The sequence below is a fragment of the Leguminivora glycinivorella genome, chromosome 9, assembly GCF_023078275.1.
Source record: "Leguminivora glycinivorella isolate SPB_JAAS2020 chromosome 9, LegGlyc_1.1, whole genome shotgun sequence".
Taxonomy (NCBI): Eukaryota; Metazoa; Arthropoda; class Insecta; order Lepidoptera; family Tortricidae; genus Leguminivora; species Leguminivora glycinivorella.
This window is the reverse complement of record NC_062979.1, coordinates 11,647,884-11,662,032: the sequence shown is the minus strand read 5'-3', so window position 1 is coordinate 11,662,032 and position 14,149 is coordinate 11,647,884. Positions and strand designations below refer to the sequence as shown.

At 35.5% G+C, this 14,149-nt stretch overlaps 1 protein-coding gene across 3 annotated transcripts in view; it reads left to right on the top strand.

The window, feature by feature from the left end:
- The window catches only part of LOC125229433 (probable JmjC domain-containing histone demethylation protein 2C), a 164,792-nt gene that overhangs the window by 106,165 nt on the left and 44,478 nt on the right, over window positions 1–14,149 (top strand). Inside the window, exons 1-3 of one of the 3 annotated variants that reach the window (XM_048134265.1) lie at window positions 702–1,116; window positions 1,212–1,348; window positions 3,434–4,134. The exons of 1 other annotated variant lie outside the window; for it this stretch is intronic. In XM_048134265.1, coding sequence (XP_047990222.1) covers window positions 885–1,116; window positions 1,212–1,348; window positions 3,434–3,958 — 894 coding nt within the window. In that variant the 5' untranslated portion in view covers window positions 702–884 and the 3' untranslated portion in view covers window positions 3,959–4,134. Of the gene's footprint in view, window positions 1–701; window positions 1,117–1,211; window positions 1,349–3,433; window positions 4,135–14,149 lie in introns of those variants that run through there. One more of the 3 variants, XR_007177403.1, reaches the window with a different exon arrangement.

Sequence of the window (14,149 nt, the reverse complement as noted above, 5' to 3'; positions counted from 1 at the left end):
GGATACGGAAGGTTATTTATCCACCATTTCAAGTAAATCTTAAAATGTCAAAGTATTAGCTAACTCGTACAGGATATAACAAATAGGATTGTGATCATTTATTACCCCAAATAACATTTTTAACAGCACAATCACGATTCTAAACGAGCTATCCCACTATGAAAATTGAAAACGTCTTCCGAAAAAACTGATTTTTCGGAAGTATAAAAAGACATATTTTAAAGTAGTACCAATTGACTTTCTAGCTTAAGATATGTACTTTTAGGAACATTATCATTTTTTTAATAATCATTTATAGTTTCTTTATAATTTTGAATGAAAAAGGTTCTATTATGCAAAAAACGCTCGTCTTTAGGAATAAGGCCTCTTAACTGTGTCACTTCACTTTAGATTATTTTGCTGTATGTTCACGTTCGGTCTATCTATATATGTACTGCAATATATTTATATTTTATGGCAACTATAGTAAGATTATACACCTAATAAGTAAATCGATGCAATTTTGATTGATAATCGGAAGCCATGCCTAATAATTTGGTTATGTTCGTATAGAATGTATAAATCAATAAGTAGCCATAATATTTTACTGCATTATACATATCCATGTTTGTACGTACGTACCTACGCACGCAAGTATGTAAATGGGTATGCGAACAGCGCTGGGCAAACACGCGACGATGCCATTCGGAACACAATTCGTGACGCGCGTGGTGAATTCGTGCCGCACGCAGTCCCACACACAATGAATAGGTACCTACGTAAATGTGTGCGTGTCGACCGTGCGCCGCGCCGCCGCTGCCATTCGCCGTTCGTAACCAGTGCAAAGCGTTCGTGCGTTGCGGTCTGTTTGCGCCGCACGGCATACCTACTTCACCTCTCCAGCCATGGATTTAAGCAAAGACGAAGTGTTCACTCTGATCAACACATACCGAAACCAAAGAGTACTATGGGACACGAATCAAAGAGGATATTTCAACAAGAACATCAAAGCAAAAGCATGGCAGATAGTAGCTGACGCAGTTGGTGTTGACTTAGAAAATGCGAAAAGGAAGATGGCCAGTTTACTTGGGTCTTTTAGGAGAGAGAAGTCTAGAGGAAAGAGGATAAATAACGATGGTAAGATTTGTTTAAACGTTCTTACATTAGAAGTAAGTAAATAAACATAACTGTGTAGGGCGACGATGACCAATTATGATTGTTGAAATTTCCAGATCCAACAAGTCCTGTGCAGTACAAATCCGACTGGTTTGCCTTCAAAGCGTTCAGTTTCTTACTTGACCCAGCATTGAATCCAGTCAAATTTGATTCCCGACCACCTGATCACGAAATATCAAATAACTTCGACAATGTAAGTTTTCATCAATCAACCAAGTTTAAACGGTGGATAACTTGGATACCTTAAGTAAAGTGTGGACACGAAAAATTCTGGTCGGTCATGGAATGGTAAATCTTTTAACCCTTAGAGTCACTTTGTATATCATGCTATACAAAACAAAATTTAATAAAATAATTTAAATAAACATAATTTAATAAAATTTCTTAGAATTCAACCAAAGAAAGCAGTGCCCTTTATGGGAATGATAATAACCTATCTTTCAATGCAATATTTTTGTGTCGGATATATTGTAGTTACGTTTTATTGTCATATTTCCAACACGGTTTAGTATACTATACGTTGCCAACACTCCTGTGAATGAAGTCTGATTTGTTCCGTATGGCATACTATACGTTGCGACTACCACTCTAAATAACTTTAAAACTGTTTATAGTGTTATTAGACTTATTAATACCTATGTTTAATTGCAAACCCAGGCAAAACTGCATTTTAATGGCCTCAATACAAAGAGCCCATCATTTTATGGGAATTTGCCTATTCGCGTAGGCTACAAAATGGAAATCAAGATTCCCGGTTTGTAGCCGGTTACGAACTGGGCCAGCGTGCCACCGTTTGGTTACTAAGTTTTCTAACTGGCTACAGAACGGGAATATAGAATTCCCTATTTGTAGCTGGTTACGTATTGGGCCCGAGTTAGGTACTGATCGGAATTTCTACAAAATAAAAGCTAAGACGGTGTAGATACGGACAGACGAACAGAGCGAACTATAAGGGTTCCTTATAGTCAACCTAGTTGACTACGAAACCCTAAAAATTACTCAATGTCAGCATTATTTGAATAAATCATGTAGGTATTCATGACGGTAATAAATTCTCATTTTGTAACCATTTTTTTCCCGTTTGGAAGCTGGTTACCAACCATGGCTATAAGAATCGGTAATAATTTAGTCTCATTTTGTAACCAGTTTCAACACGGGATGCTTTTTCCCGTTTCGAAGCTGGTTACCAAACGTGGTTACAAATCGGTAACGGGAAAGTCCTAATTTGAAGCCAGTTACGAAGTGGGATTTTTTTCCCGTTTCCCGGTTACCAAGTTTTAGTCACGAAACGGTACTAAAGGGCAAACTGTTCGTCATTCATTACAATCGCCACGGGAGGGGTGGATCTCACAGCTAAGCTGATAGCATTGTATAGTACCGAAATTAATTTCCATGCGTTATCAATAATTTGAGAAAAAATATTTAAGTACAACCTTAAATATTTTTTCTCAAATTATTGATATAGTTACGTGTATCAATAACGCATGGCTTCTGAGACGACGTCACTTATAAACTGGCTAATATAAAGAAACAAAATGACCGCCTGAAAAAAATCCGTTATGAACGGTCAGGCAAGTAGAAAATGCACGAAATGTGATGTGCATTTGTGCTACGTGAAGACAAGAAACTGCTTTGTTACTTACCATCGCATTGCATAGGAAGTATAGTATTGCTTAGAATAGTATACATATACCCAGAATCGTTTTTTGTTGAGTTGTTGACAAAGTATATTATTCTATACGTAGATTATTTAGGTATTTACAAGTTATAGATTTTTTTTTGTATTTTTTACACTTACTTTGTCACTATAATAAATCTAAAAAAACATTTAAAAACTGCTTTACATTAAAAAAAAATGTTGCGACTCTAAGGGTTAATCAAATCGGAAATTTTTTTTGGAAATATACATTTTAGCGTGTGTAAAATAGCTTGTAAAAATATAACTACAGTTGTGAAATTGGGATAGGAAACGAGTGAAGATTGTCAAAAAACGCTGTTCAAGAAATAAAATGTATGATGGAATATATTTGGCGAAATCTCGCACATTTCCATGCATTATAATGAGTAGGTTTTATTTAAATATAGTTGAATTCATATAGATTGTAAAAAAATAGAAAATTGCTTTAAAATGTGCACTTGAGAAAAAAACGTACCATTTCATGTCCGACCAAATTTTTTCGTGTCAACACTTTATTTACATTTAATAGGTACATATTTTGAAAGGACAGGATATTTACCCTTACATCAAAATTAAGATACTTACGTTTTTTTGCTCTAGGAGGATGATGAAAACGGAACAATATCAACAATAGCATCTCATTATGAACACAATTACCTCGTACCAGACACCGTCGTTCCCGATGTTTCGCAAGATACTACCATCGCCTCGTTCCCGAAACCTATACCTATATTACCTATTATCACGCCGAGAATGAAACGATCCATGTCTGGGAACCACGATAACTCAGAGAGCCCAGCGAAACGTGACTGTCCAGAACCGCACACGATAAATGAAAGCGTACGAAAAGATGCGACAGCAAAATTTGCAAAGTACCTCGAAGCCAAGCTGAATCTCTTCAATCCGACTGCCAGTGCGATACTGATCCACAAAATCAATCAGTTGATCTTCGAAGCTGAGATGAGTTCTATATCACAGCCTCATTCTTTCTCAATGGCTAGTGGATCCCCCAAGTCAAATTGGACGCCCAGTCCTCCCCATGTTAACCCCCTGGTTCAGATAGAAGTTTCTAGATATGATGAAGACGATGAAGATAAGAAAGATGGAATAATAAACATTCCGTAAATGTTAGATATCTTTTACTTAATCTCAACCAAACTGCACACATCATAGTCGAATCCAAATATAAGGACGAAATTGTATACCTCAATTAGTTTGTTTGTTGTACTAGCACAAACCAGTAGTTTTAATGTCATGACTCATGATTCAACTGTGATTTTATTAATAAATTCTGTTTAAGTCGCTTACTTATATTGTTTTCCTTTTAGAGCCCCGCATTACATTTACATGTTTTACATTATTACCATTGGCAATACATAATTATTAGCATTTTTCCGCAAATGACTAGTGGCTATTTATTTTATTAACTTAGCTTTTAGTGGGAAGTTATTTTGTATATACATACTTACATACCACCTTCCTCACCTTCAGTTTAATAGTATATTATATAATGGTAACTTTATGAAGGCTATAAAAGTTGAGTACCGTGTTTAGTCCACGAGGCCTGCCGAGTGGCCTAATTAAGGTACGGGACTTTTAAGCCTTCATAATGTTACAATTGTATACTATATTTTTCTACGACATCCAAATACATACCTATCAGATAACAATAAAATGGGTTAATTTCCATGTACGTTTTCTTCGACTTTTCAGGTAACAAATTGTCAGTCACTTTGAGCGCTATATAGCCTTGATTTCGGGAGGAGATCGTCGGGAGTACATTGTTCATCAGAATTACTCATAATAATTTAAGATTTTGCACAATAACGTCGACCGATAATAAACAAAGTTAACAAATTTCTAACAAAACACGCGCCGAACAAGCCATAGACAAGATAAATAGAAAATAAGCCGGTTCTCAATTACGAAAAATGTGGTTGCGTTCGAGAATATTTAAATGTCGAATGAAAAATTATATGATAGAATTATGGTTTTTACCTTTGTTTTGCAATATCTAATATATAAAACTCATTTCAGTATGTTTTTTCAGCTTGATTTCAATTATGAACCAAAATATTAATTATTTTGAAAAAGCTACTTATTACTGCAATTGAAAACAAACCTGTTAAATGGAAGTTGTACTTTAAAAAAAACTAACAGAACTCCTATATTCATATGATTACCTACAGCTCAGCAGTTATCATATGAACCTATAGAAAAATAGACTTTCTTATCGTTACTCAAATGAAGTTAATTTGGATACCGCTGATAATAATCTAATTGACAGATGTAAGTGCTGGAGTAGAAAAATTCTTTAAAGTACCTACGGACGGGGCGGCGGCGTATAGCATAACATAAAATAAACTACTATATTGCTTGTCTTTATTGCTCATGATATTAAATATACCTAATCGTACAACTAGGGAAATATTTTGATTTGTTCTTTTTTTTCAAGTAGTCACACTACTATATATAAATTATAAATTGAAATGGATATCATACACGAAAGAAAAAACGGCAAGGCCCACTGGTGGCCGAGCCGGGAATCGAACCCGGGTCTTCAGCTTACGCGGCTAACGTCTTTACCACTAGACCACACGCCCGCCTGCTGCTTGTGCTGCTGCTGCGCGTGCTTTTTTCTTTCGTGTATGATATCCACTTCAATTTATACCTAATCGTCTTCAGATATATTTGATCGCGTTATATCTTAGATTCTCGCGTAACTTTATAATGTAACCTAACCTAATATTATAAAATTATTAAAATCCGTACCCCTTCTCTCCATGTTCTGATCCATAAACGTCATCCTCGAGAAGCATTATAAATGCCCCTCAGTTGTCGATTGGCGAAGTACACTGAACAAATCATCTCCACTCCCCCTGCTCGCCGACTCATAAATCTCCCGTGAACAGAATGCTAATGCTAAACTGTAATCTTATCTGATCACAAGTTCTCTCTTAACTCGAACTAGGTATACTTACTACTCAGCCCTTAATCTATATATATAGTTACATACGTCGTATGTTTTACAAGTCTGATTATGAAAATAGACGCGAATAAGGCTGTGTTGCACGATTGCGTCTGTGCCCGCGAATGGTCTCGCCGGAAGATCAGCGCTGACCGTATGGTTAGCATTATGCTGGGTCCATTAGGTGGTAAACGACAATTTTATGTTGTGTTGTAAGAATTAAATATTTTTGTATCATTATTATTGCAATGTTTATCATGAACAAATGAATGGTATTGTATTGGATTGCTTTCCAAATGTTCATTAATATTGCGAGTGCTATTTTAGAGCTCCTTTTTTATTATTTTGGCTCTGCTTTTCGAGATAGTTTTCTTATATTTTTAAAGTGATTTGATTTGCATTTGTAGAAACTAAAAATGTGTATATTTTGCAATAAGCTTAAATTGTGTGTACGTTAATTTCAATATTAAAGCACCATTATGCTTTTTAGTCGTGTCAATAGTGTTACAAATACAAATCCACATCATCAGAATAAAATTTCAAGATTTATGTACATTCGATCATCATTTATTTTCAAATTGTCGCCGAACATTGTTCTTTTTAAATACGTACAACAACTTATTCAAATATTATCAAGCTTGATATCAAATTCATAGCATAATATTCGAATTTCATTAATGAAGATAGGCAGAACATACAGGGTGGCCCATTCAAATCGGTCAGTATGGGAAAGTCTGAAACTATAAGACATACGAAGATTTGTTCTTAGGAACCATGTCACCGATTTTGATAAAAAGAAAAACTGCATTCATACAATTAAAAAAAAAAGTGTACCCAGCTGGGGAATCGAACCCGGTTGTTTTGAAAAAATAAACTTACACTATTTCTATTCAGATATCGTTTGTGTAGGTCTTAAGCAGTAAATATCTCTAAGAAACATAATGTCTAAAATGAATAAAATGCATTTTTAACCGCCTTCCAAATCTCAAAGGAAGGGGTTATCAAGTCGTCTGTATGTTTTTTTTTTTTTTTTTTTTTTTTAATGTTTGTTCCTCGATATCTCCGTCGTTACTGGACCGATTTTGAAATTTTTTTTTTGATTGAATGTATATGCATACAGATTGGTCCCATTTTTCTCAGAACCCAGTTCTGATGATGGGATCCTGGAGAAATCGAGGGAACTCCTCAAATCTGAAAGGCATACATATGGTGATTTTTGTGTTTTTAAAGGAACAGCATGCATTTACGTACGGAACAGTGACATTTGGTGCAGTGGAACTCCTGATGATGGTCAGCATGGAACTCCTCAAATCTGAACGGCACACTTATAGTGACTTTGGTATTTTTATAAGAACAGCATGCACTTACGTCCAGAACAGTGATATTTGGTGCAGTGGAATTGCTGATGATGGTCAGAACGGAACTCCTCAAATCTGAACGGCACACTTATAGTGACTTTGGTATTTTTATAAGAACAGCATGCACTTACGTCCAGAACAGTGACATTTGGTGCAGTGGAACTGCTGATGAAGAGTGAGCCGCCCCTGGTTAGAGTTCCGTTCTGATAATCATTCTCATCTGTAAGTACTTCAGAATCATCCAGATTTCAAAATTGGTTCAGAAATGACGGAGATATCGAATAACAAACATTAAAAAATATACAGACGAATTGATAACATAATCCAACATTTGAAAGTATTTATCACCAGAACCCCAAAGGAAGGCGGTTTTTTTTTCTTAAAAATTATTTTCACATACTTTAATTTATCATAGTAGGTGTTCAAAGTGACCACCGTCTTTTTCAATACAATATTCAACACGTCTAGGTACTATACTATTGCATTTTGTATCTTCATGTGGTGAATCTGCGTTAAAGTTGACTCTATGGCTACTTTTAGGTCTTCAACGGTGTTATAGCTATTTTTGTACACTGTTGTAAAGATGAAGTGAACTTGCTGAATATTGTAACGGTGGTCACTTTTAACACCTACTATGATAAATTAAAGTATGTGAAAAAAATGCATTTTATTCATTTTAGACATTATGTTTCTTAGAGATATTTACTGCTTAAGACCTACACAAACGATATCTGAATAGAAATAGTGTAAGTTTATTTTTTCAAAACAACCGGGTTCGATTCCCCAGCTGGGTATACTTTTTTTTTTTAATTGTATGAATGCAGTTTTTCTTTTTATCAAAATCGGTGACATGGTTCCTAAGAACAAATCTTCGTATGTCTTACAGTTTCAGACTTTCCCATACTGACCGATTTGAATGGGCCACCCTGTATATTCGTCTTTCGTTTTATTCTGGGTATATGTGGAACAAGGTCTCTAAATGTCATGTTCCTAGATTTAAAACGAGATTGTCGCGCAGACGCCTATCTCTTTGATGTCTCGTGACGGATTAATTATCTTGTACAGCTTTATGTACTAATTATATATCTCTTTACTATTTACGCTCTTATTTTCTGTATTAGGTACGCTATTATATACGCTAGTGGGCTGTGTTTTTCGTATGTATTTATTTTACTTTACTTTTATTTTACTAATTTACAACTAAGTACACGTTGGTTTTTTTGAAACGAACACTTTATTTGTCTACTTAATTATTTTCTTAAATAATAACTTTTTTTGGTATAAGTAGTAACATTTGATATAACAACATTTGGTATATATTTAAAGGATATAATCACTCATAGACATAATTAACATTTGATATAACAACAACGTAACTACTTTTATTTTGTATAATCATTATTTCTTATAACACGTATTTATAATAACCGTTATATGGTATAACTATCTATTGATATACGACTAGTATAATATAACTAGCAAACAGTAAAAAACTTTTCATGATAATTTTGTTCTTTTTTGAAGGGATCACAGTTCTAACCTAACCTACTTTTCTAATAGCAGTACATATGTTTAAGGGTTACAGTTCTAACCTAACCTAACCTATTTTTCTGGTAGCAGCGCGTTGTGTGTAGGGGTCACAGTTCTAACCTAATCTACTTTTCTGGTAAATGATGCATCTAATTTATTGTAAAATTTTTTTATAACTGTGCTTTAGAAAGAATTTGTGTTATACAATTTATTTATTATCGGAGATAAGCGTTTTACTTTAATAGTTATTTGTTATACAAGGGGGCAAAGTTGTATTTTAACGCCGAGTGTGGAATTGGTTCGAGAATAGAATCCTGAACTTGCGAGTTTTTTAACACACGAGAAGTAAAATACATTTGCACCCGAGTGTAACACAAAATTTTTCCCTTACTATAGCGAGGAAACTACAACTCAAAAAATGCGTTTATCACTGCTTCCAGTAGTTCCACAGGTGGTAAATCATCTTTATTACTAGATTCACCTACTTTTATCAATTTTAAAGCAGTTAATTTGACTTTATTCAAGGTCAAATTACTTTACCCACTAGTGGATAAAATGCGTTTTTACCCGCTGATATTAAAGGACAAAACACGTGTTTCCGAGCTAGTGAGGGGAAAAGTATGTTATAATAAATGTTGTTCGAAAAAATGATCATTATATTAAATAAGAAATATACAATTTGTTAGTATATTATTTGTTGTTATATGATTCAATAACTATATCAATTGATCGTTATTACGACTAAAAATATATCAAAAAAGTTATATCGATCGTTACGCACCCGACATTATCAGTACTATCTCAAAATTTATGTATTTTGTAAATAAGTCCTCTTTTATTTACAAAATAGTGTAACGTTTAATTTTGCGATCCAGGGTCCTTTAATTACTGTATCTGACGTTGCTTGACCTGAAATAGGACATTTTGTTCAGTGTTATATTTTGTTCGACACTTTGTTTTACTTTGTTTTGAACTTTGGGTTAGGTATTTGAACTTATGGATTTACAATATTTACCATGAAACAAATATTAGTCATCCATGCGAGTGCATAGATTTATGCGCAAGCAATAAATTATTCATCTCGTAGCTACCAGGATCGCAGACGTAAGGAAGCGATCTCATACTGGCAATAACATTTCACGGAAACCGACTCTGGCCGCGCGCCAGCTCGCCCACCACACAGCTCCACTGTCGTTCATACTCACTGTTTATAAACAACTGCAACAGCATTAAGCTGGTAATCCTATACTTGATGATCTCACGATATATAGAAACAGGAATATGTTGACGGTTTTATACCCCAGACTACATGCTGAGCCCGTCTCGAATGTGACTCAGACTCGTAGACCTCTGTCGACGAATTGTGTACAAATTCTGTTTATTATTGTGCCAGTTAATACTAGTTGAAATATTTAGGTTAAGACCTGCCTGCCAGACGGCTAATAGAAACAGTATTTTAGAGGGGACTAGAACTAACGTATTTCAATCACGTATACTTTGCCAATTGGTGTTGTAGTTTTGAACGGCTTACTAAATAACAGGTTGGAATTAGGCAGAAATACGACAACGTGACATTAGTATCGCAAATTGATGGACGTTAAATTTGCGATATATTGTACCTGTAAAATCCAACGGTGGATAATTTGTCATTTTAATATCCATGGAAGCTAGCATTTTTAGTAATTGTGATGGCATTTTGTTTTGTCATTAATTAGCTGTTAATCACGATTTGGCTTATATTTAAAAGAATTGTATAAATTTCTTGTTATTTAACAGAAAGTTGGAAGCATAATTATTCGCTTTCGGGCGCTCATAGTTAGTCTCCCTGAGGACATAGAAAACTGAGTTTGTCGCCCCACCAAAAGTACCAAATAATGTTGACATTCAATTATTGTGTGATATTTCTGAAATTAATCTACACCGTTGACATAGTTGCAGTCGTTCCAACAGCGCCTATAATCTCGCAATAATTATAAACTGACTAGAGTTCCGTCTGGTCTGAGCCGATGGGGACTTTACTTTTCCCATTTGCCGGGAAATTGGTCGAACCACTCGTTTTATGTGCCGCAACGCCTGAATCAATTGAGCGCGCAAATAAAGCGTCCACGAGAAATATGCACTTCGAACGTGCTGCTGTATTCGATAAGTAGTTTCAAACGTACCGTACACAATTACACATCCTATAAACAGTAACAATCAAGATTATAATTCTACTAACGTTCATAATAAACAATTTCTTCATGACGTTGTCCACAATGCAAATTGCGTGGGAAACATTTTCTGCACAACATCAGAATGGAATCAATCGGCGACAGCGTAATGATGATTTATGCCGACAGCGGGTTACGTCATTATCATCGTTGTTTGTCTCGAGCATCGCATTGTACGGCCGCTTTCATGTACATGTACAAATTATATACTCCGACATTCTGTAGTGTCTAATTGACAATCTTGACAAGTGTGTCGAGTACCTTCCATTGTTACATAACAAATGATAATTGTGATCAAGTAGGTGAAACCGCTAGTCCTTAGAGTACAATGAGAACGCTTCAAAGTAGATATTATATTCAGGAAATTCCTGGTAATACTCGTATGGATGTATATGTTATGGACCAAGTGATAAATCGGGCACTATACATAATGCCCGGGCATTATGAATAATGCCCATTGTGAGTGGGCAGTTTGATAATAACTATTCAAATAATTAAATTGCCCGGGCATTATACATAATGCCCATCCTCTGTTGGGCAAAGTAATAATAACACATAGAATAGCTGAATTTTGCCCGGGCATTATACATAATGCTCATCCTCTGTTGGGCAAAGTGATAATAACATATCGAATAGCTGAATTTTGCCCGGGCATTATACATAATGCCCATCCTCTGTTGGGCAAAGTAATAATACCACACCGAATAGCTGAATTTTGCCCGGGCATTATACATAGTGCCCATGCTCTGTTGGGCAAAGTAATAATAACACACCAAATAACTGAATTTTGCCCAAGAATAGAGATTTTTTATTTTATTTACACAAAGAAAATTATACAGTATGAGAATCCATACTAATATTATAAATGGGAAAGTGGGGTGCCCTCTATTTCGCCTATCATTAATTCGCATAATATGAATTCGCATAACAGATTTGGCATAACATTATTGTTCATAACATTGAATAAGCATAATATTAAAAATGCATAATTCTTATTTCGCATAACAATGAATCTGCATAATTGAAATTTGCATACTATTATTTCGTATAACTTTAATTATCCTAAAATGAATTGCCATACTTACTAAATGTATGGAGCAAGCGATTGGATCAATCAGGGGCTGATTTTCCAATTTCGAGCGCTCGATTTTGAGTGTTTAATTTTATACTGTCTCACTTATTAGGCATGAAAAAAATAGGGATAAGTAAGGTACATCGGGGCAAATCTCGAGTGGGGGGCAAATGTAACTGGTCAATTTCTTCCATGTTTTACAATGTTTGCATTATTAAAAAAAAAACTGTTTATTTTTAAGAAACATACCTACATGCATTTATGAACTCAACTGCTAATCTTAAATTAAAAAGATTATTTGAGTTAAGGAGTCTTTATTTTATTTATACATTACTTATTAAGTTTTTTCGTTTTTCATAAGTGTTTTTCAGAAAATAGAGTGTCTACCAGTTATGTAGTAGGCGTGTTCAGTGGATACATGTAATAATGGAATAATGGAAATAGTGTAATAATGGAAAAAATGGATTAGTTACAATTGCCTTTTAGTCTAGATTTGCCCCGCTGTACCTTACTAAAGAAATTGAAAATCTATCATTTACCAGAAAAGTAGATTAGGTTAGAACTGTGACCCCTACACACAATGCGCTGCTACCAGAAAAATTGGTTAGGGTAGGTTAGAACTGTGACCCTTAAACATATGTACTGCTATCAGAAAAGTAGGTTAGGTTAGGTTAGAACTGTGATCCCTTCAAAAAAGAATAAAATTAATTCATGAAATGTTTTATACTGTTTGCTTGTTATATCATACTAATCGTATATCAATAGATAGTTATACCATATAACGGTTATTATAAATAAGTGTTATACGAAATAATGGTTATACAAAATAAAAGTAGATATTTTGTAGTTATACTAAATGTTAATTATGTCATATGAGTGATTATATCCTTTAAATATATACCAAATGTTGTTATATCAAATGTTACTATACCAAAAAAATTTATACCACAAACATTACACACCCCGTAGCGAGTGGTTCAAAAAGTGGAATCTTGAGCGTTGCGAGGGTTTCAAGGCACATTACTTCGTACGGCACGTTAAACATTGCCACCGAGTTTGAAACACAAAATTTTTCACCACCCCAACACGAACAAAATACTGACTATAAAACATCAAACTAAATCAAATCCATCGATTTCTTCAATATTTATGATTCAAAATCATCATTTATAGGTAATAAGAATTTTACCTAGTAAGCCGTTACGCGTTAGTGTGGGAAAGTGTCATAACGTCGGCGGCCTGCTGAACGGATCACCGGAATCTGGCTACCGCAGTCTCACCTCTCGACAACCTTTCAGCCACTCTTTAAGTGTTGCACTGTTGTCGCACCGTGTGTGCGGCCGTTTTGCAGGGCCCACTCAATGAGTTGGTAAGTCACCGCCTGTCTTTTACAATTGTGAGACTTATTGTCAGGTGCCCGATAGTTTCCTCCCATAGCCCTCTATCCAGTTCATCTAACTTATAAAACAATAACCCATGACTTTAGCTCCCATTGTAGCACAAAAGTGCTGCACTGCAATAGTCTTTGCACCTGGCGGGGACCATCTACGGTTGTATCATATCATATTGTGCGCTCGGGGTGGTATCCGCCACGTGTATCCCTTGCCTTTAGATTAAAATGTCTTAAAAGGCCTCTGTGCTGTTGGCCTTGGCCCCCACGCATGCCTCCCAAAGGTCCACGCATGTCCACGATCCAGAGATATGGAAAAGACACACCGAGTAGCTGAATTTTGCCCGGGCATTATACATAATGCCGATCCTCTGTTGGGCAAAGTGATAATAACATACCGAATAGCTCAATTTCGCCCGGGAATTATACATAATGCCCGTCCTCTGTTGGGCAGAGTAATAATAAAACATGTAGTAAAGCTAATAGATGGATTGGCGCAGCTTCAGCAGACTTTCGTGCCGATCTGTTCAAGAGACTGTATGCAGTTTCATATCAAACTACAAAGGACACCGTCGCGAGCCGCCTGCAATGCCGTAGGACCTCTCGATGTCAAGGATGACTAAGATAGGACTTATAATCAATGATTTAGAGTTAAACGACAAGTCCGACATAGGCCGCAGATCAGAGCTCGCTTCGAGCCTTAGTGAGACATAGATGATGTCGGGGGAGGGCGAGAGCCATAAGGCAGAGCTACTGGTAAGCGCTATCATAAAAGTGTCCTTTCACGC